Genomic DNA, 21,380 nt, shown 5'->3' with positions numbered 1-21,380 from the left:
CAGTGACTCCACTTCGAGAGAGGATCTCATTGGCCGTAAAGCACTTTGGGACATCCTATGGCTGTGAAAGGAATTCAGGTAAATGCAAGCTTTTCTTCAGCGCTTTCCATCAACCCCGTGATGTCTCACAGCCAAGTCTTGACGTGGAGGCATTGGTGTAATGCAGGAATCGGCCAGGAGGTCTCAGCCCTGGAGACATTCAGTCACTATCCTACAGACAAAACTCATTTTCATACCTCTCCTCTTCATCTTCCAAGACCACAGAGCAGCATGTGGCACAGTGGTTAGCACTGTTGCCTCACAGCGTTAGGGGCCCGGGTTCGATTCCCGGCTTGGGTCACTGTCTGCATGGAGGCTGCACATTCTCCCCGTGTCTGAGTGGGTTTCCTCTGGGTACTCTGCTTTCCTCCCATAAACCAAAGATGTGTGGGCTAGGTGGATTGGCTGTGCTAAATTACCCCTTAGTGTCAAGGGGGCTAGTTAGGGTAAATGCATGGGATTATGGGGATAGAGCCTAGGTGGGATTGTGGTTGGTGCAGACTTGGTGGGCCAAACTGCTCCCTCTGCACTGTATAGATTTCATAAATACCGCTGCTTAAAACCTGCTGCATTGCTCAAGCTTTTGGTCACCTGTCCTTTGACATGGCTTGGGTCAAATGCTTCCTACTATTGCTCCCGTAAAATAGCTGGGGATGTCATCCAACATAGACAAAGATGCTATACAAATGAAGGTTGTTGTTGGTATCTTCACATGACCTCTTGGATTGTCTGCTTAGTTTGAAAAAAATTAATCAGCGAGAAGCAATCCAGACTCAAATCCCCTTAACCCAGGGTTGCCGACGCTGCAGGATTGGCCTGGAGTCTCCAGGAATCGAAGGTCTATCTCCAGAAACACTGCTTTGCAGAGATATATCATCAGATCATTAAAATAGGTTTCTTTCATCATTTTCTTTCAATATTTCTCTTTACCAGATATAAAAACATTAAAAATAGAGGGGGGAAGAAGAGGCTGTTTGGCTGGCAGTCAATCATCAGCCAATCGGTGTAGGAAGGCAGTACGTCACAAGGTCGGATGCATTGGCTGGAGTGGGGGGGGGGTGGTGAGTGAAACCTTCAGGAATACCTTTCATCACAGTTGGCAATCCTACCTTATTTCCTTTCAGAGACGTTTATTTTGCAAACTTTACTGCAACTAAGTTAAATGATGATAGAAGGGTCACTAGGCTGATACTGGAGATGAGGGGGTTGGCCTATGAGGAGAGATTGAATAGACTGGGTCTGTACTTGTTGGAGTTTAGAAGGATGAGAGGGGATCTTATAGAGACGTATAAGATAATGAAGGGGATGGATAGGGTAGAGGTAGAGAGATTCTTCCTGCTCAGAAAGGACAGCAGGACTGGAGGACACAGCCTCAAGATAAGGGAGGGGGAACTTCTTCACTCAAAGGGTGGTGAATCTCTGGAATTCTCTGCCCGTTGAAGTGGTGGAGGCTGCCTCGCTAAATATATTTAAGTCACGGATAGATAGGTTTTTGACAGACAAGGGAATTAAGGGTTATGGGGAGAAAACGGGAAAGTGGAACTGATCCACTTCAGATCAGCCATGATCTTATTGAATGGCGGGGCAGACTCGAAGGGCTAGATGGCCTACTCCTGCTCCTATTTCTTATGTTCTTATGATGTCTTTGTCCTATAGAAACGTCAAAGATAGGAGCAGGCAGAGGCCATTCAGCCCTTTGAGCCTGCTCCACCACTCATCACGATCATAGCTGATCACCCAACTCAATAGCCTCATCCTGCTTTCTCCCCTTTCGATCCCGTTCACCCCAAGTGCTATATCCAGCTACCTTTTGAACACATTCAATGTTTTGGCATCAACTACTTCCTGTGGGAATGAATTCCACAGGCTCACCACTCTGTGGGGCAGCATTTGGGGTTTTGATCTCTGCAGTCAGGGGGGTGTGTGTGAGTATAAATGGAAATCTTGCAGTTTTGGTGTACACCGATGGAGTAACTGGAGACTGAGGGAGTTTTAAAACGGGTGTGTTACCTTCTGTAATTCCAGAACAACTGCTAACGGATGGTGCTGATGGGTTTCTGCTCATAAACTGCACCTCGCCCATGATGTTTTACAATAAAAAAAACACAATCATTGTTGGCGGAAGTGTCTGCACAGCATTTAAATGTTAGGAAGTTGGGTGAGAGGAGCTCTGACGAAGAGTCATCCAGACTTGAAACGTTGGTTCTATTCTCTCTCCACAGATGGTGATGGTCTTGGGGAGAGGTTTACTCAGGTTTTGATCAGATCTGATCAAGGGGGCTTTATTGGCAATGTTGAGGCTAAGCCTCCCGTATGACGACGTGAAACACACACCCTTAATTTTTTTTGGCAGGATGTCGTGTAAGACGTGGACAGACTAGTGTCAGGGGGATTAGTGGGATAAATATGTGGGGTTACAGGAATAGGACTTGGATGGGATTGTGTTTGGTGCAGACTTGATGGGTCGAATGGTCTGCTTTTGCACTGCAGGGATTCTATGCCGTCAGATCTGCTGAGATTTTCCAGCATTTTTGTTTCAGATTCCAGCATCTGCGGTGATTTGCTTTCATTTACCAAGGTGGTGCAACCTTCTATCATCAACTGGCTCAAAAGAAAATTGGATGGGCGCTTGAGGAAAACGGACCAACATGGGAGACAGAGAAGGAGGGAATGGGGCTAAATGGATTGCTCTACAGAGAGCTGGCATGGAGTCAAAGGGCCGAATGGCCCCTTGTGTTGCGATAGCTCTATAAAGCAAAGGAAAATAAATGATAAACGTGCTTGTATTAATTTAATTTCTTTCCCCTCCCTGGTACCAGTTTCTTGCTGATTAATCCCCAAACCCCGGTGGCTCTGTGGCATCAAGAGAGCCTTGACAAACCCCTGACACCGTCCGATCATCATCATCATCAGCAGCAGCAGCTTAGAGGCAACCCGGGCACTGGCTACAGAGCTCAGCAGCTCCGGAACATTCCATTCCACAGGCACCGGGGAGGGATCCAACTCGTCATGCCAGCAGGGCGACCGACAAAACTTCACCCCCTCGCCAACCGACTGAACGAACGAGGAAGAGCTGAGACCAAAGCGAGTGAGTTTTCTCTCGAGCTGCGTGGATGTTGGCTGTAAACTACAACGGAGCTGGCAGATGTTTTATTCCCCGACCTCCCTCTGGACCTCTTGACTGACAAAGTGTGTGTGAACATAAGCCGGAGAGAGCCCTGCCTGCCTCACAGACAGAAGTCAGAGTGTTGACAAGTGAGTGAGTTCTCAGCAACTGGGAATGAAATTCAGGTAAACAAACTGTTTTGATTGTTTTATCGATGATGTTGCCGGCGGGCAGGGAAGCCGCACTCTCTGCCCGTACAGGAGGAAGCAGATTTAATATTTTGTTTTGTGTTGTGGGACTTTCACAGAATACTCTGGCAGGGGCAGCACGCGTCTAATCTCGCCGGGCAGAAGTGATTAAGCTCGCTGACAATTCGTAACCGAGGCAAATTGCTTTTTGATAACTTCCAACCTGTTATTCTATCGCGCCAGGCTCCTCGCAGTTGGCACCTTCGCAGTGTGGGGAAGGGGCTGGGTTAAGCCGCGCTGACAAGCTGGGCGGCACAGTGGGTCAGCACTGCTGCCTCACAGCGCCAGGGACCCAGGTTCGATTCCTGGCTTGGGTCACTGTCAGTGTGGAGTTTGCATGTTCTCCCCATGTCTGCGTGGGTTTCCTCCGGGTGCTCCAGTTTCCTCCACAGTCCAAAAGACGTGCAGGTTAGGTGCATTGACTCGAACAGGTGCTAAAATGTGGCGACTCGGGGATTTTCACAGTAACTTCATTACAGTGTTAATGTAAGACTAATAGTTGTGACACTAATAAATAAACTTTAACTTTAAACTGCAGCTGGGAGTTTTTAAAGCATACCTTTGAGTTTTGGAAAAGTGCAAAAAGAAACAATTGCATTTACTTGGAAACTTTCTCAACTCTGGGCTGTCCTCAAGATATTTTACAGTCAATTTATACATAGCAAGTTTCAACAAGGAACAACACGATGGTTGGCATGGTAGCACAGTGGTTAACACTGCTGCCTCATATATCCAGGTACCTGAGATTGATTCCTGGCTCCAGACAGGAGTCACTCCTGTCTGGAGTCACTCCACACAGTGACTCCAGATCATTGTGTGGAGTTCGCACGTTCTCCCTGTGTCTGCGCGGGTTTCCTCTGGGTGCTCCGGTTTCCGCTCACAGTCCAAAGATGTGTGGGTTAGGTGGATTGGCTGTGTTAAGTTATCCCTTAGTGTCCCAAGATGTGAAGGTTACAGGGATCGGGTGGGCAGTGGTTAGATACTGAGTCAGTGCAGACTCGATGGGCTGAATGGTCTTCTTCAGCACAGGGATTCTATGATAATGACCAGGCTGCCTGTTTTGGTGATATCGGTACAGGAATGAATACTGGTCAAGAACAGCAGGGAAAGTGCACCTCTCTGTCGAATAATGCCTGTGATCTTCTACATCCACCAGAGGACAGACAGGGCCTCATTTTAACATCTCATCTGTAAGCTGCCACCTCTGGCAGTGCTGCACTCCCTCAGTGTTACACGGGAACGTCAACTTGGTTTTGTGTTCAAGTCTCTTAAGTGGGTCTCGGACCCCCCCCCAGTTTTCTGACTCTCTGTGTTAACAACATGGCTGAAATCTATGGCAACAAGATCAATGGACCCCTGAGCGGTTGAATGTTGGATGCTTTTCCAACTCTCCCACAGGGGTTATAACAGGTGGGAAAAATAACAGGTTCATTAGAATCATAGAATCCCTCCAGTGTAGAAGGAGGCTGTTCAGCCCATCGGGTTCACACCAACTCTCTGACAGAGAATCTTTCCCAGGCCCTAACCTTGTAATCCCACATATTTACGCAACTAATCCCCCTGACTTATGCATCTTTGGATCCTGAGGGGCAATTTAACATGGCCAATCCACCTAACCTACACACCTTTGGAGTGTGGGAGGAAACCGGAGCACCTGGAGGAAACCCACATGGACACCGGGGAGAATGTGCACACTCCGCACAGACAGTGATCCTAGGCTGGAATTGAACCTGGATCCCTGGCGCGGTGAGGCAGCAGTGCTGACCACTGTGCCACCCCACCATTGTCTGGGAGATCACCAGGGGAATAGGGTGGTGAGGATAAATGTCAAGAGTTGAACTAAACTGGGAATCCAAAATGACTTAACCTATTTAAGAATTCAAACTTGGATCATTTTAGATATCGATAAGTGCTCCCTCTTCAAATGAGCGAACGGTGACACCTAACACAGCAGGATAAAATCTCCCTGTGGACACGGACAGTCCCTATTAACCAGCAATTCCTCGCCGACACGTGCAGACTTTTCCTGCCCAAAGTTTCCTGATAGTCTTGGGGATACTTTCAATTCCTGGCAGACCATCAGTGCCTCTAAATGGGGCCACTGGGTCTCTGAATTCAATCGCAGCTGTGGGAGATTTTTTTTTAGTGCAACTGTGAATGGGTTTCCAGATATTGTGATATTCCAACTCGAGTACTGTGGTCGCAGCACTGAGCACATATACAAAGCACTGAATTGTGAGAACAAGCTGCAAGACCCGGCCAACGAGTACTGCCCAACCGCTGATCTACAGGTTCTCATTTGGGATCTGCTGTCAGTATCGTTACTGACAAATACTCACCTGGTGATAGGAGTGTGCAAAGATTTAGAGATCGCATGGGGGTGGGGGGTAAATTTGACTCATGGGCTGGAATTTTCCTGTCCCGCCCACCATGGGAATCGTAGTGGGCGGGAGAGGGGCGGACTATGCAAAGGTCTGTTGACCTCAGACGGGATTTTCCAATGTTGGGGTGGGTGTGCCTGGAAAATCCCAGCCATCGTGTTCATGCCAGACCTACCAGTCCTTTACAAGCGATCTATTAGCAGACCCGATGGGCAGGTCATGTCATCCGTATGTCAGACGAGCGCAAACCCAAGCAGCTCCCTTTTGGGGAACTCTCTGCCGGAAGACACTCGCACGGAGGGCAGAAGAAGCGTTACAAAGACACACTCAAAGCCTCCCTGAAGTCGCTTGACATTGACACGACCAACTGGGAAACGCTGGCACAAAACCGCCCTACCTGGCGCTGCCTCATCCACAAAGGCTGTCAAGCTCACGAAGCAAGGTGTATTGCTGAAGCACAACTTAAGTGCGAGCTGCGCAAGTCCAGAGCCACCAGCGCAACAACTACAGTGTCTACACAAGTCTGTCCAATATGTGCCAGGACATTCCGTGCCCGAATTGGCCTGATCAGTCACACACCGCAACCAGCCTCAAAATGACTAATGGTGTCGAGATCTTCATCAATGACGATGGACGAACAACAACATTAGCAGTGATCTAATGATTGAGGTGCGCTGACCTTTTTTTAAAGTTTGTTTATTAGTCACAAGTAAGGCTTACACTAACACTAAAAAAAATGAAGTTACTGTGAAATTCCCCTTCTAGTGCTAAGTCAGGTGACCTCATCCTGATCCAGCTGTAAGCGGTCAGTAGTGTTTGAGTTGTGTCATGGATAGTTACAGGGAAAAATCGGCAAACTAACCTTGTCATTCGACCTGGGCTGGATAACCCGGGTTCGATTCCCGGCTTGGGTCACTGTCTGTGTGGACACTGCACGTTCTCCCCGTGTCTGTGTGGGTTTCCTCTGGGTACTCTGATTTCTTCCCACAATCCAAAAGACGTGCTGGTTAGGATGCATTGACCCAAACAGGCGCCAGAATGTGGTGACTAGGGGATTTTCACAGTAACTTCATTGCAGTGTTAATGTAAGCCTACCTGTGACTAATAAATAAACTTAAGTACAATTTTCCAGTGGTTTTAAATCTAGGAACACTGGTATTAAATCTAGGAACACTGGTAGTTAACCCTTCTGGCTCTGGAATGGCAAATGGATATATTATAGAGGTTGCGGACAGTTTGCAAGACTGTAATAAAGGGACTGCATTGAATTGTTTGAGCCAGCCTGCAAACCACAATCAACCATCTTGTATTCAATAATTACAAAACAGACTTTGAACTTGGGACTGCGAGCTGAAGCATGCAACATTATTCACCCGGCTGTTAATTCCCAGAAAGCTTTCTTACATTATCAGGATGTAGAAATGATCCTCTGGGATAATATCAAGTGAACAGCACGGGGGCGGCACGGTGGTTAGCATTGCTGCCTCTCAGCACCAAGGACCCAGGTTTGATTCCCGGCTTGGGTCACTGTCTGTGTGGGGTTTGCACATTCTCCCCGTGTCTGCGTGGGTTTCCTCCGGCTTCCTCCCACAGTCCGAAAGATGTGTGGGTTAGATGGATTAGCCATGTTTAATGTGTGGGATAAAGGGAGAGCCTGGATAGGATGTTCTTTCAGAGAGTTGGTGCAGACCTGGTGGGCTGAATGGCCTCTTGCTGCAGGGATGCTATGGTCCTCCAGTACTTTACAGGAACATCCCACATCTCATTATACCATTGCTCTTTCGTTTGCCTACAAGTGTCCTTATTTTCTTTTCATACTCTGGTGTTTCTTTTCCTTCCTCTGTCATCAAATTCACAGAAACATATCACAGGATCCCTACAATGCAGAAGGCCATTCAGCCCATTGAGTCTGCACTGACCACAATCCCACCCAGACTCTATTCCTGTTACCCCACACATATACCCCGCTAATCCCTTTAACCTACGCATCCCGGAACACTAAGGGGTGATTTAGCATAGCACCTAACCTGCACATCTTTGGACTGTGGGACGAAACTGGAGCACCCGGAGAAAACCCACACAGACATGGAGAGAACGTACAAACTCCACACAGACAGTGACCCAGCAGGGAATCGAACCCAAGTCTCTCTCACTGTGAGGCTGCAGTGCTAACCACTGTGCCGCCCTATTCTTGATAATAAGGGAGTGAAAGGCAGGAATGTGTGGGATTGAGGTTACGATCAGATTGGCCATGATCTTACTGAATGGTATATCAGGCTCGCGGGGCCGAGTGGCCTATTCCTGCTCCTGATTCATACGCTCATATGGTCATCGCTGGGACCTCATCACTTATCCAATCCTCGTCTCTTCTTCTCCCTTTTGCTAATATATCCTTTGCAGCCGGTTTGTACACTCACTTTCACATCTTCCCATTTGCTTTCTAGGTCCTGTTGCTAGACCTCCGTTCCTGCAATGCTGAGGCATTCTTACTGGTTTTGTGTGAATGCCTCTCTGAGGTTCTTATCCTTTACCATGTCAGTATGTAAATCTGTCTTGTGTCTTTGTACCTTTGTCTTCTGTAGACACTTGTCGGCTTCATTCTCACTTTGACAACATTGTTTACATTATCCATTTGATTTACTCACAAAGGCTTACAACATGGAAACAGGTCCTCAGCCCAACTTGTCCATGCTGCTTCTTTTTTTTAAAAACCACTAAGCTAGTCCCAATTGCCCGCATTTGGCCCATATTCGTCTCTACCCATCTTACCCATGTAACTGTCTAAACGCTTTTTAAAAGACAAAATTGTACCCCCCTCTACTACTGCCTCTGGCAGCTCATTCCAGACACTCACCACCCTCTGTGTGAAAAAATTGCCCCCCTGGGCCCTTTTGTCTCCCTCTCACCTTAAACCTGTACCCTCTAGTTTCAGACTCCCCCACCTTTGGGAAAAGATATTGAACGTATAGCTGATCTGTGCCCCTCATTATTTTGTAGAGCTGTACACACATTCACTGAACACTTGACCAGGCAGACAAGAATGAACCAACCCGTGGTGAAGTTCTCCCATCAGAGAGTCAGTAGTTGAAGTATTCAAACCCTGATCAAGGCACAGAGAGAGAGAGAGGCAGGACTCGGTTAGGAGGAATGCGAACAAGACCTTAGATTCACGAGAAGTAGCTCCCACTCAGGAAACCCGACAATAAATGGAGCCTTTCATCGGAATCTGGACAGGAATAAAGAGGCTGAATAAAAGGCTTTCAATGTTGCATCATGTTGGGGGCGATACCAAGTGGACAGTGGAAAAACTTTCTGGCTGGAAAATGCAACATAGCGCATGCAACAGAAAGTCCCTGTGTGTGTGTTAATAAAGTGCCTTTATAGTCGGGAGAGATCGACACAAACTCCAGGCCGTAAACACTCATCTTCTCGTCTTTGTTTCCACCAGCCACACAGCTCTGTCTCACACCCACACATACATACTGAAACTCATACAGACACAGATGCACAGAGACACAGACACTGACACAGGCACACACACTGACACAGACACAAACACACTCTAATGCTGACGCACATACGTGTCAGCATGCTGTTTAAACGTGTGAATTACGCCACTTCAACACACTGTTAAAGAACAAAACAAACACCCTGCACTTTTATAGCACCTTTAACAATGTTAAAATGTCTAGGGCTCATCACAGGAGAGACTGTCAGACTGCTGTCAGACACGGGGCTACGGAAGGATACATTAGACATGTGGCCAAACCCCTTGGTCAAAGGGGAAGGTTAAAAGAGAAGGGAAGAGGAAGCCAGGTGGAGATATTTAGGGAGGGAATTCCAGAGCTTAGGGCCCAGGCAGCCAAGGCTGTGGTGAAAAGTGCAGAACAAACTTCACAAGAGCAGCAGTGTTCCTGCAGTGGAACAATATTGGGACTTCCTGTACTTCTCCTGTTTAACTTCTGCTCTTGGCTGAGCAACCAGTTATTTCCAACGTACACTTGGCTGGCAACTGGACTCAGGCATCACTCTGAGTACTTGCTGCATGAGAAAGGCTGATAGATTCACCAACTGTGAACTTCCCCTGGTTCCTTTGCTCAGTGGTGGAAGAACAACTTGCTTCATTAACACAAGGGAGAGGATCAGGAAGTGTGTGAGGAGGAGAGAGGGGGCCTGGGAGCGCGAGCGGGAATGCGAGAGAGCACCAGAATGAGAGGGAGAGGGAATGAAATAAGGAAATGAGAAAGAGGGAGTATAAGATTAACTTAAAGACTGAATAGATCAGCAAAGGAAAAGCACAGAGTCTGATGGACAGACAAACCTCACAGAACTTTATCAAAGAACCAAAACTCTGAATAATTAATAACCCATAAGGAATAAAACAAATGGGAGAAATCTATTAAAAAAAGTCACCTGGTCATTATCTCCATGTTGTTTGTGGGAGCTGCCCACAGTAGCACAGCGTTAGCACTGCTACTTCACAGCGCCAGGGACCCAGGTTTGATTCCTGGCTGGGGTCACTGTGTGTGGAGTTTGTATGTTCTCCCTGTGTCTGCATGGGTTTCCTCTGGGTGTTCCAGTTTCCTCCCATGAAAGACGTGGTTAGGGTGCATTGACCCGAACAGGCGCCAGAGTGTGGGGACTAGAGGAATTTCACAGAAACTTCATTGTAGTGTTAACGTGAGCCTTACTCGTGACTAATAAATAAACATTGCTTTATATCTGAAAAGTGTTTGTGGATGTCCTTAAGTCATGAAAGGTGCCATATAAATGCAAGTCCTTCATGCTTTTATGGCTAGTTCAGTTCTCCAGCTTACACCTCCTTGATTTATTTTCAATCCATGGCGCTGAACCTGGTGTCATGGCCAGCACAGGGCTGTTCCAAGCACAGAGAGGACCCTGAGAATACAGTTAATCCCCTACTGCCCTGATATATGAACTGAGAACGAAAGCTAAAGGTTTTAGTTACTTTGATTAATTCCTTGAACACTGATGAATGGAAATTGATGTCAAGTGGAGTCCTGCACTTCACTGTTCTCATCTTTATTAACTGCACCAAGTTCCCTCTCCAACAAAATGCAGAAATAGCTCCTTATGCTGCAGTTTCTCCCTTTGTGTTTGAGTCCAATGGAAACACAGTCCTGATGGAAGATAGCACAGGCCAATGCAGTAACTACCAAGAACAAGGGGGCAGGGGAAACACATGGAGAGGTTCAAAATATCCTCCAGGAATGTTTCTCTTTCCGGTACGCAGACCGGGGAGGGGGGGGTTGGAGGTCTTGTGGTGCCGTGGGTAGCGTAGCAGCTTCTAAACCAGAAGCTCTGGGTTCGAGTCCCACCCCAGGACCTGATGGCCGAGGAAGGTGCGTTCAGAACGCGGCTGAACAGGTTGAGTGTCAACCTGCAAAATCCTTCCAAACACATGCCCAGTGATAAATGGTACGACCTGGAGGGAGATTTCTGGTCAGCCAAGTGATTGAAGGACATTGGCGCCTCGGCCATCATCGTCCATAACTCCAGACTACAATACACATGTTAAGGTTGACACAGAAACTTAGATTCTGAGTGACTTGAAACACACACCAGAGCAAGAGGAGGCCCATGTGGTATATAAACACTTGACATGGATCTGTTGGGCTGAATGGCCTATTCCTGTGTCGCAGAATCATACAATCCCTACCATGCATGGGAGGCCATTTGGCCCATCGAGTCTGCACCACCCACAATCCCTCCCAGGCCCTTTTACCATAATCCCACATATATACTCTGCTACTCTCCCTGACACTAGGGTCAACTTAGCATGGTCAATCAATTCAACCCACGGATCTTTGGATTGTGGGAGGAAACTGGAGCACCCGGAGGAAACCCACACAGACATGGGGAGAACATGCAAACTCCACACAGCAACCTAAGCTGGGAATCGAACCCGTGTCCCTGGCACTGTGAGGCAGCAGTGCTAACCACTGTGTCACCCATTCAATGTAATGGCTCAAGGATAATTATTATTTTGGTTGAATGTGTAATTTGGATGATAGCAAATCAGCTATCACATTCGTGAAACCTGGAGGTTGCTGATTGGCCATTGCCCATCCCGAGTTGCCCTTGAGACTTTGTAGCAATTAATTAAACTGAGTGTTCGCTAGCCCATTTCAGCGGGTAGTTAAAAGTCAGCCACATTGCTGTGGCTCTGGAGTCACATATAGGCCAGACAGGGTAAGAATGGCAGATTTCCTTCCCTAAAGGAGGTTAGTGAACCAGTTGGGTTTTTCCGACAATTGACAATGGTTTCATGGTCATCACTAGATTCTTATTTCCAGATTTTTTTTTTTGTTGAATTCAAATTCCACCATCTCCTGTGGCGGGATTCGAACCTGGGTCCTCAGAACATTAGCTGAGTTTTGTGGATTAATAATCTAGTGATAATGCTATGAAGCCATCGCATTTTAATTTTAGTGTCTTTATTTTATCTGATGTGAATGTTAGTGGTCAGGCTAATTCCAGATTTCGTTCATTGAATTTAAATTCCACCAGCTGCTGTGGTGGGATTTGAACCCATGTCCCCAAAGTATTAGCCTGGGCCTCTGGATTACAATCCCAGTGACAATACCACTACACCACCGTCTCCCCCAAGAAGGGACAGAGTACAGATGGCAGATGCAGTATTAGTCATTTCACACTAGTGTACCAAATCAAAACTAACCACTTTGTCTCTCTCAAATCTTGGATGATTTGAGTCAACAACTCCAACAAGTTATATCACACAGCTGGTGCAATGCTCATTTGTTAGAGACTATTTGATTTTTGAAATTTCAGGTGTGGACCTGGGGGATATTACAGACGCACAGTATTTAAAAATGAGGGGGCGATGCCGGCGTTGGACTGGGGTGGGCACAATAAGAAGTCTCAAAACACCAGGTTAAAGTTCAACAGGTTCATTTGGAATCACGAGTGCTGCTCCTTCATCTGGTGAGTAAGCTGTGATTATGCCTCTCTCCACTCTCACTTGTCTGTACCTGTAAAGACTGGCATTCCAACCATTATCTTGCAGTTGTGTCTTTGCCTATACATGTTGTGTTTGTGAAATATACCCCTCCACTCACCTGAGGAGGGAGCGGCGCTCCGAAAGCTCGTGATTCCAAATAAACCTGTTGGACTTTAACCTGGTGTTGTGAGACTTCTTACCTACCTACAGGAGAAACAACCTACCTACATCTACTCTTTTGTACCCTGTAAGAACTTTTTAAGTTTCAATGAGATCAGCTTCTCATTCTTTGAAACGCTATAGAATATCAACCCATATTAAGGGGCTAATGCACATATCAGAAAAGAAATAAAATAAATTGTCAAAATGAAACAGATAATGATTAAGCAGCAGAAGTGATTAACATGAGTCCCAACGCAAGTTCCATTCCAGCAGCCCAGACCAGCTACAACATTCTAAAATAACTACAACATTCTTTAAAAAATATATATATTTTCCCATCTCCCGATGTTAACAAATTCTTTAAAAAGATCCAGGATCTAGACCTGCACCCTCAGCAAAAGTTAATATCAGTTCTTCCTTAGGCTGTCCCCTGTGTAGCTGGTTTCTCTGAAACTAATGCATCAGTTTTTGGCACATATTTTATTTACAGATAAACAGATCAAGAAATGAAGGCAAAAGTATCAGGGGGTGGGATGTTCCGGCTGCACTCAGAAAATCCTGCTCAAGATCAACGGATCTTTGCATGGTGCGCCCCCTGCCCACTACGGTTCCCATGGGTTGGTGGGATGGGAAAACTCTACCCCTATGACTGCCCACCGTCAGTGACAGGAGGTAGCATGGTGGCACTGTGGTTCGCACTGCTGCCCCACAGCGCCAGGGAGCTGGATTCAATTCCAGTCTCAAGTATTGTGTGTGTGGAGTTTGCATGTTCTCCCCGTGTCTGCGTGGGTTTCCTCCGGATGCTCCGATTTCCCCTCTCAATCTGAAAGTGTGTGGGTTAGGTTGATTGCTAAATTGATCCTTAGCATCGGGGGGGATTAGCAGGGTAAATATGTAGGGTTATGGGAATAGGGCCTAGGTGGGATTATGGCCGGTGCAGACTTAATGGGCCAAATGGCCTCCTTTTGCACTGTAGGGATTCTCTGAATCTGTAAGTTAATTAATGGAAGACGACAGGGTCAGGTGGAATGTGCGCCTGACTGCAATGTGTGTTCGAGAGTGATGACTCTGCAAGTTTTGGGAGGGTGCAGATTGTTTTCCGATATTTTCCTCAATAAGGGATTCATTCCTTCGGGATAATCTGATGCGCTAGCACGAAATAAAAAATATATATAAACCCAGTGGGAAGCTGAGTATTACTGATAACAGAGTAACAGTGAGGTGGACTCAGACTGACCCCGAGTCTCAGGTCAGTATTTCATCGCACTTAGCTAGCAGCAGGATCGGAAGGGTTGGCCATTTATCACTGAGTGACATGCCTCGCAAAGCTGTGGTGTTGGTTAAATGACAGAAAATGTGTGATGAAAAACTATGGGATTTGATTAACATCGTCCTAGCAAGCTGACCTGATAATTCATGAGAGTTACGGTCAGTTACCCGGAGTGGTCATAAATCAGCTGCTCTGCTCTTGGTCAGCCACTCTGTTTAGAATCATTGAATCCTACAGTACGGAAGGAGGCCAATCAGCCCATCGAGTCTGCACTGACCACAATCCCACCCAGGCCCTATCCCCTTAACCCCAGGTATTTATCTTAGTTTGTCCCCCTGACACTAAGGGGCAATTTAGCATGGCCAATCCACCTAACCCTTACATCTTTCGGACTGTGGGAGGAAACCCACGCAGACATGGGGAGAACGTGCAAACTCACACAGACAGTCACCCAAGCCCGGAATCGAACCTGGGGTCCCTGGCGCTGTGAGACAGCAGTGCTAACCCACTGTGCTGCCTAATACGATTCTGCAGTTAGAGTCTGTGTTCTCCAGACTAGGAGAAGGCTCCAACTGATAACCCAAGTTGAGAAAGAGCACTGCCCACTTAATAAAAGAACCAAGAAGATTTGTATTTATATAGCGCCTTGCGGGACTCGCGAAAATCCTGAAGCAGTGCCAAGGGAGCGCCACAGCCGAGTGCTACATTGCCAAGGAAGTGTCAACAAGGGTGTAATGTTAAGAAATACAGCAGCAAGGTCCCACAAACAGCAATGGAATAACGATATAATGATGATGGGTGAAAGGGAAGTAATAAGAACATAGGAACTAGGAATAGGAGCAGGAATAGGCCACCAGACTCCTCAAGCCTGCTGCCGTTCAATAAGATCATGGCTGATCTTTTCTCAGCTCCACTTACCTGCCCACTCATGATAACCCTTAATTCCTTTATTGGTCAAAAATTTATCTACCTAATGGCCAAGACACTTGTGCAAACACCCCAACTTTACAAAATCATGGCCTTCCCACTCCCCCGAGGGAGCAGACAGTGTCTGTGGTGTGATTTGTCTTCACAAACACAGCACTTGGGCCAACAGTGCAGTGTTGAAGCGTCAGCCTGGAGCTTGTCTGGCCGAGTCCATAAGACTATCTGATATAGGAGCTGAATTAGGCCATTCAGCCCATCAAGTCTGCTCCACCATTCGATCCTGGCTGAGTCTGTAGTGGGATCCAAACCTGCAACCCCGAGGCTAACACCGAGCCACGGCCAACATTCAGCTGAGTTAGAGGAGGGGATGAGAATGGCCGAGGTTTAGCATAAATGTGAAGTTATACAAATAGCTTTCTAGCTGCCTCAATTCCTCCAAATCCACCTGCTCGCTTTTCAAACAACAACCGGACAACAAGCTCTCCAAATAACTTCGGAGAATAATCCGCGTATCAGGGGTCTGCCGGAGAGGATTCCGGGGGGTGAGCATCACTGGGCAGCAGTTCTAGTTGGGCTGTACGTTAATGTGACGTTAAATTCATAGCTGGGCAGCTGACAACCGCACCATCAAAATAAATAATTTCTTCTGACTGAAAATAAATCCTTTGATATCAAACGATGGGAATTTTGAAGGGACTTGGTTCTATAAGTGTGTTCTCAGCTACATGTCGAGACTTGCTTTCCGAACAACTCATAAACAATGCTTCATACGGAGTTTCACCTATACAAGCAAACCCAGGCAGTGAAACACCAAATAATAAATCTGGATGGTCAAACATGCTGCAACACTCCTGGAGAAAAGGTAACAAAAGCTTCAGCTGATCTCGTGATTAAAGCCCAGATGTCTTTTTCAGCTCCCAGGAGAAGCTGGAACAAAAAAACTGATACGGTGGATGCTGGAGATCTGAGATTGAGTTTGAGTTAAACACACTGGAAAATACTCAGCCGTTCTGGCAGTATCTGTGTGGGAGAGAGTGAGAGGGGGAGGGAGAGTGAGCGAGTGAGAAAGAGCGAGAAAGAGCGGGAGTGAGCGAGAGCCCTCATTTCGAGTCCGATAAGACTCCTCTTTGGAACCCAGGGCGGGGGATATTGAAGAGGAGTCCAATTGAATTCTCTCCGTAGCTGATGCCAGACCAGATGGTGGTACAGTGGCACAGTGGTTAGCATTGCTGCCTCACAGCGCTAGGGACCCAGGTTCAATTCCGACCTCGGGTCACTGCCTTTGTGGAGTTTGCACCTCCTCCTCATGTCAGCGTGGGTTTTCTCCAGTGCTCCGGTTTCCTTACACAGTTCAAAGACGTACGGGTTAGGTGTACTGGCCATACTAAATTGCCCCTAGTATCAGGGAGATTATCAGGGAAATGTGTGGGGTTAGGGGAATAGGGCCTGGGTGGGATTGTGGTTGGTACAGACTCAATGGGCTGAATGGCCTCCTGTACTGTAAGGATTCAATGACTAGTGGGAAATGTGCAGCATTTTTTGTTTGCATCACTGGAGAAGCCGCAGTTACTCTCCTTGGAGCAAGAAGGGTAAGGGGAAATTTAATAAGAGATGTTCAAAAATCACACAGGATTTTGATTGGGTAAATCAACAGCAACTTTCCTCATGGCAGCAGGGCTGGTAATGAGCGGATTATTTAAGGTAACTGGTAAAAGAACAGAGGAGGGAGGACTTTATTTTTTACACAGTGAGTTCTTGTGATTGGAGTCAGTGCTTTTGTTGAACTCAGGGCTGGGGTCAGTGCTGAGTCCTGAGGACTACAATGTGCCCAATCAGAAGGTGAGATGTTGCTCCTTCTACTTGCTTCACTGGAGCGCTGCAGCAGGTCCAGAACGGACAGGTGGGCACGAGAGCCACATGCTGAGTTAAAATGGCACGCAGTGGGGAGGTTAAAGGTCACACTTGTGGGCTGAGTGAAGGTGTTTCGCAAAGCAGTCGCCCAGTCTGTGTTTAGCCTCCCCAGTCTAGCGGGGACCACACTGGGAGCAGCAAATAGAATAGTTCACATTGAAGGCAGTGAAACGCCGCAAAAGGGGGCAATATGTGGAATTCTCCTCCTGTCTGCAAAGGAGAGGGCCCTGAGAATGTCTCCTAGCATGGGTAAGTGAGCTTCAGGGCAAGTCCAGCTGAAAATCTGAATTGGATTTCAGTACAATCCTTGGCACAATCAGGATTGTTTAGCAGATGTTTTCCAATTGTGGAACCACACCTAATGTTGGGTGCTATGTTTTGAGTTTTGCAAGCATGGAACTGGTTGATCCAAGCATACCTTCACTGGTCAAGATACCCATTGGGATACCTACACTTCCATGCACTATAATGTTGCCCTCATCAGCAATCTTGTAAATGATGCCTGAACCATATGTCCACCGTGTAAGCTTGATGCTGAAATAGGGCACATCAAAGTCATCCTGCGGGTTAATGGTGACTCCAGTCAGTTCACTGCTCACTGTATATTGTTCATGAATGGGGCTAAGGCTCCCACTTGCAGTCTTGAAAAGTGCCCAGGCTGCCTCACATTACTGAGGATGAATAAGGTGTCTTAAATATTTGAGGAAAAGGTTTCACACTGATACTACACAGTGAGTGGTGTCCTCCTCAAAAACAACGTTACCATCGAGGCACAAAGACATTCTGCCTGTCACACAAATGAGTAATGTGGTAAGTGTGTTTCAGTGCCACTGTGATGCCAGGTATGTAGGCTGTGCATGCCACAGGGGAATTAAACAGCATGCCCCAGCTGCTGTTCACAACAGGCAAAGTGCTGACTGAAACCAACTTTCACAAAGCTTTGAAATTATTGACCATGCTTATTGATTGTAAAATAGGGACTGCTGTTAAATGGATTACAATGGAGTATTCTACACATGCTGCTGGTCTGAAAGAGTTTATGATAATAGGGTAAAAGGGGTTCCTTCAGCTTGATAACTCCATTGCTTTTGATACAACTACAAAGCATTAGCCAGGTAAAGGAATCACGACGACGCACTATGGAAGGTGTAAAGAATTGTCTTTCCTCCTTTTCTTCTGCAAGGCCATTTTGTTAAAACCCTTTGACCATGAAACATTGTTTAAGAGAAAGCCAAACAAGAAAGAGATGAGATAATAAGGATCCTCTCAGCTCCAGGGACTCGGGTTCAATTCTGTGTCACTGTCTGTGTGGAGTCTGCGTGTTCACCCCGAGCAAAAATCCCCTAGTCGCCGCACTCCAGCGCCTGTTCGGGTACACTGGCCAATCCACCTAACCCACACACCTTTCTGACTGTGTAGGAAACCCACGCAGACACGGGGATAATGTGCAAACTCTGCACAGACAGTGACCCAAGCTGGGAATCGAACCCAGATCCCTGGCACTGTGAGGTAGCAGTGCTAACCACTGTGCCGTGTACTCTTCTTGACAAAAATATGAAGTTTAAACTATATGGATTGAATCGTGCTTTCTCACCTCGTCGGTTCTCAATTAGCAAGATAAAAAAAAAAGCTATTAACGTATTTGTCTTTAACCCCAAAACACAGGGATGATGAATTCAGAGGCTGAGAACGAGACAAGCGCAGTGCCGAACATTCTGGAGCTGCTTCTGACGACCACAGAAACGTTTCCGAGAAGCGATGTATCCGCTGAGAAGGGAGACCCCCTGCCAACTATCATCGCCGTGCTCTGCATCTTTCTTCTCCTGGCCACATGTGTGAGCTTTGTCGCCCTGTGCAATCCGGCAGGCCTGGACACGTCCCGCCACGGCCCCTATGAGTGCATGCCCTATCACGTGGAGGACTCCAGCGAGCCCCGGTTAAAACTCTGGAAGCGTTTAGGTTCCCTGAGGTGGTCGATAAACAGCTTCAGGCGGAGCCGATCCCTCCCTCCGCCTCCTCCAACGGTGACCAGTCGTTGTCAGACGGACCAGAATGATTCAGAGTTCACAGAGTCGACAAAAATGTAACAAAGGTCCAGTGAGGACGGCACAGTGGGTTAGCACTGCTGACTCTCAGTGCCGGGGACCCGGGTTCGATTCCTGGTTTGGGCCACTGTCTGTGTGGAGTTTGCACATTGCCCCCGTGTCTGTATGGGTTTCCTTCGGGTGCTCTGGTTTCCTCCCACACTCCAAAGACGCGCGGGTTAGGTGGATTGGCCGTGCTAAATTGCTCCTTAGTGTCCGGGAGACTAGCTAGGGTAAACGCTTAGAGTTATGGGGATAGGACCTGGGTGGGATTGTGGTCGGTGTAGACTCGTTGGGCCGAATGGCCCCTCTCTGCACTGTAGGGGTTCTGTGAGTGTAAAGTTTACATGTGGAGCTGCTTAGCACTCAGCTGCCAGTGAGCAGGAGAAACTGCAGCTGCAATCAGGACCAACAGAGGCAAGATCCCAGTTGTAAAAGTTCGATTCACAGGGGATACTTCACAACACTGAATAAGTTGTCGTTTATGCAGTGGTCAACATCAACAAGGAAATCACACTGAGCTCTGACGACTCCAGTCCGTGACTATCCTTCAGGCTAGAACACAGTGAAGCAAAGGACACAGGGACACAGCTTGGAAGCTTTTAGCTATTAAGTGTTCACTGTGTCACTAAACCATTATTTCATTACAGAACTCCAAACACATTGCATTTCATCATGTGTTTTTTATCCTCTCCCCCGTTAACCCTCACCCTTTTCTGCTCCTAAACCATTCAGACTGACCGTACACATTGTCCAAGATCAATTTCACAGCCAATCCCTGATGGGTTAAGCTTTGACATGGCAACAAGGTGACACAGTGGGTTAGCACTGCTGCCTCACAGCGCCAGGGACCCGGGTTCGATTCCCGGCTCGGGTCACTGTGTGGAGTCTGCACATTCTCCCCGAGTCTGCGTGGGTTTCCTCCGGGTGCTCTGGCTTCCTCCCACTGTCCGGAAGACAGGTTGATTAGGTGCAATGGCCGTGCTAAATTCTCCCTCAGTGTACCTGAACAGGCGCCGGAGTGTGGCGACTAGAGGATTTTCATAGTAACTTCACTGCTGCGTGAACATTAGCTTACTTGTGACCCTAAGAAAGAAACTTAATTTACTTAAGCGCAATAGCTGTTGAGGGGAGGTGAATTCAAAGAGAATAAAATGCAAACTGGAATGAAACCCGTGTTGATTCACTTTGAAGAAATGTGTGTCAGTTTAATAACATTTTCCACCGCAAAATCCGCAAATGATTTCAAACGCTCGTCATGAATTACAAACTTCTTGCACATCCAATAGGAGACAAAGCAGAGTCCTACCTTGATGCTTAAGTGGGTAAACTGTCATGTGTCTCTCACACAGAATACAATTCTGTTGACAAACCATTTTGTAAATGAATCTGCAAGAGGTTCTCTCACTTGTAGCAGTGCATGTGGCAGTGATAACGAGTACCAGTGTAAGCTGGACAGAGTTAAGTGGACCATTCCACGGAATTATCCTTATTCACTGATATAAAACTGTCCTGAATGGATGATCTCAGGATAAGCAGCAAGTCTTCCTTTTCCACATCTGTGTTTGAACTCTACATTTCCTGCTTAAAATAGTCATTGAATAACAGGGCAACACAGTGGCGCAGTGGTTAGCACCACTGCCTCACAACGCCAGGGACCCGGGTTCAATTCCGGCCTCGGGTCATTGTCTGTGCGGAGTTTGCACGTTCTCCCTGTGTCTGCGTGGGCTTCCTCTGGTTTCCTCCCACAGTCCAAAAGATGTGCAGGTTGGGTGGATTGACCGTGCTAAATTGACCCTCGTATCAGGGAGACTGGCAGGATAAATGTGTGGGATTACGGGAATAGGCCAGGGTGGGATTATGGTTGGTGCAGACTCGATGGGCCGAATGGCTTCCATTCTGCACTGTAGGGATTCTATGAACATGGGTCATGGGAATATAGAGTGAGGAATGACTTCCATTCTGCACTGTAGGGATTCTATGAACATAAGAACATAAGAACATAAGAAATAGGAGCAGGAGTAGGCCATCTAGCCCTTCGAGCCTGCCCCGCCATTCAATAAGATCATGGCTGATCTGTCGTGGCTCAGTTCCACTTTCCCGCCCTCTCCCCATAACCCTTAATCCCTTCTCTTATCAAAAACCCATCAACCCGCTTCTTAAAAATATTTAGCGAGGCAGCCTCCACCACTTCAACGGGCAGAGAATTCCAGAGATTCACCACCCTTTGAGTGAAGAAGTTCCTCCTCAACTCCGTTCTAAACCGCCTC

At 47.2% G+C, this 21,380-nt stretch overlaps 2 protein-coding genes across 4 annotated transcripts in view; one reads left to right on the top strand and one right to left on the bottom strand.

Moving 5' to 3' along the window:
• Positions 1 to 21,380, bottom strand: part of cdh23 (cadherin-related 23) — a 767,458-nt gene that overhangs the window by 228,881 nt on the left and 517,197 nt on the right. The window lies entirely within an intron of this gene.
• On the top strand, positions 2,993 to 20,280 carry LOC145360485 (uncharacterized protein C10orf105-like). Of its 3 annotated transcripts, XM_080215725.1 has the most exons (3): positions 2,993 to 3,330; positions 12,588 to 12,740; positions 18,692 to 20,280. In XM_080215725.1, exon 3 carries the CDS (start codon positions 18,694 to 18,696, stop codon positions 19,111 to 19,113), a length of 420 nt encoding a protein of 139 aa, XP_080071851.1. In that variant the 5' UTR covers positions 2,993 to 3,330; positions 12,588 to 12,740; positions 18,692 to 18,693; the 3' UTR covers positions 19,114 to 20,280. The 3 variants fall into 3 exon arrangements, with proteins under 3 accessions (XP_080071851.1, XP_080071850.1, XP_080071852.1); XM_080215724.1 differs by lacking the exon at positions 12,588 to 12,740; XM_080215726.1 differs by lacking the exons at positions 2,993 to 3,330; positions 12,588 to 12,740 and adding an exon at positions 6,380 to 6,443.

Source organism: Carcharhinus amblyrhynchos, chromosome 31 (genome assembly GCF_965287045.1).
Source record: "Carcharhinus amblyrhynchos chromosome 31, sCarAmb.v2.hapA, whole genome shotgun sequence".
Lineage (NCBI taxonomy): Eukaryota > Metazoa > Chordata > Chondrichthyes > Carcharhiniformes > Carcharhinidae > Carcharhinus > Carcharhinus amblyrhynchos.
The sequence above is the reverse complement of the archived record's forward strand: the minus strand, read 5'-3'. Positions and strand labels throughout refer to the sequence as shown.

Coding starts and splice junctions, on each gene's coding strand:
- LOC145360485 (XM_080215724.1), top strand. CDS start 18,694: ATGATGAATTCAGAGGCTGAGAACGAGACAAGCGCAGTGCCGAACATT.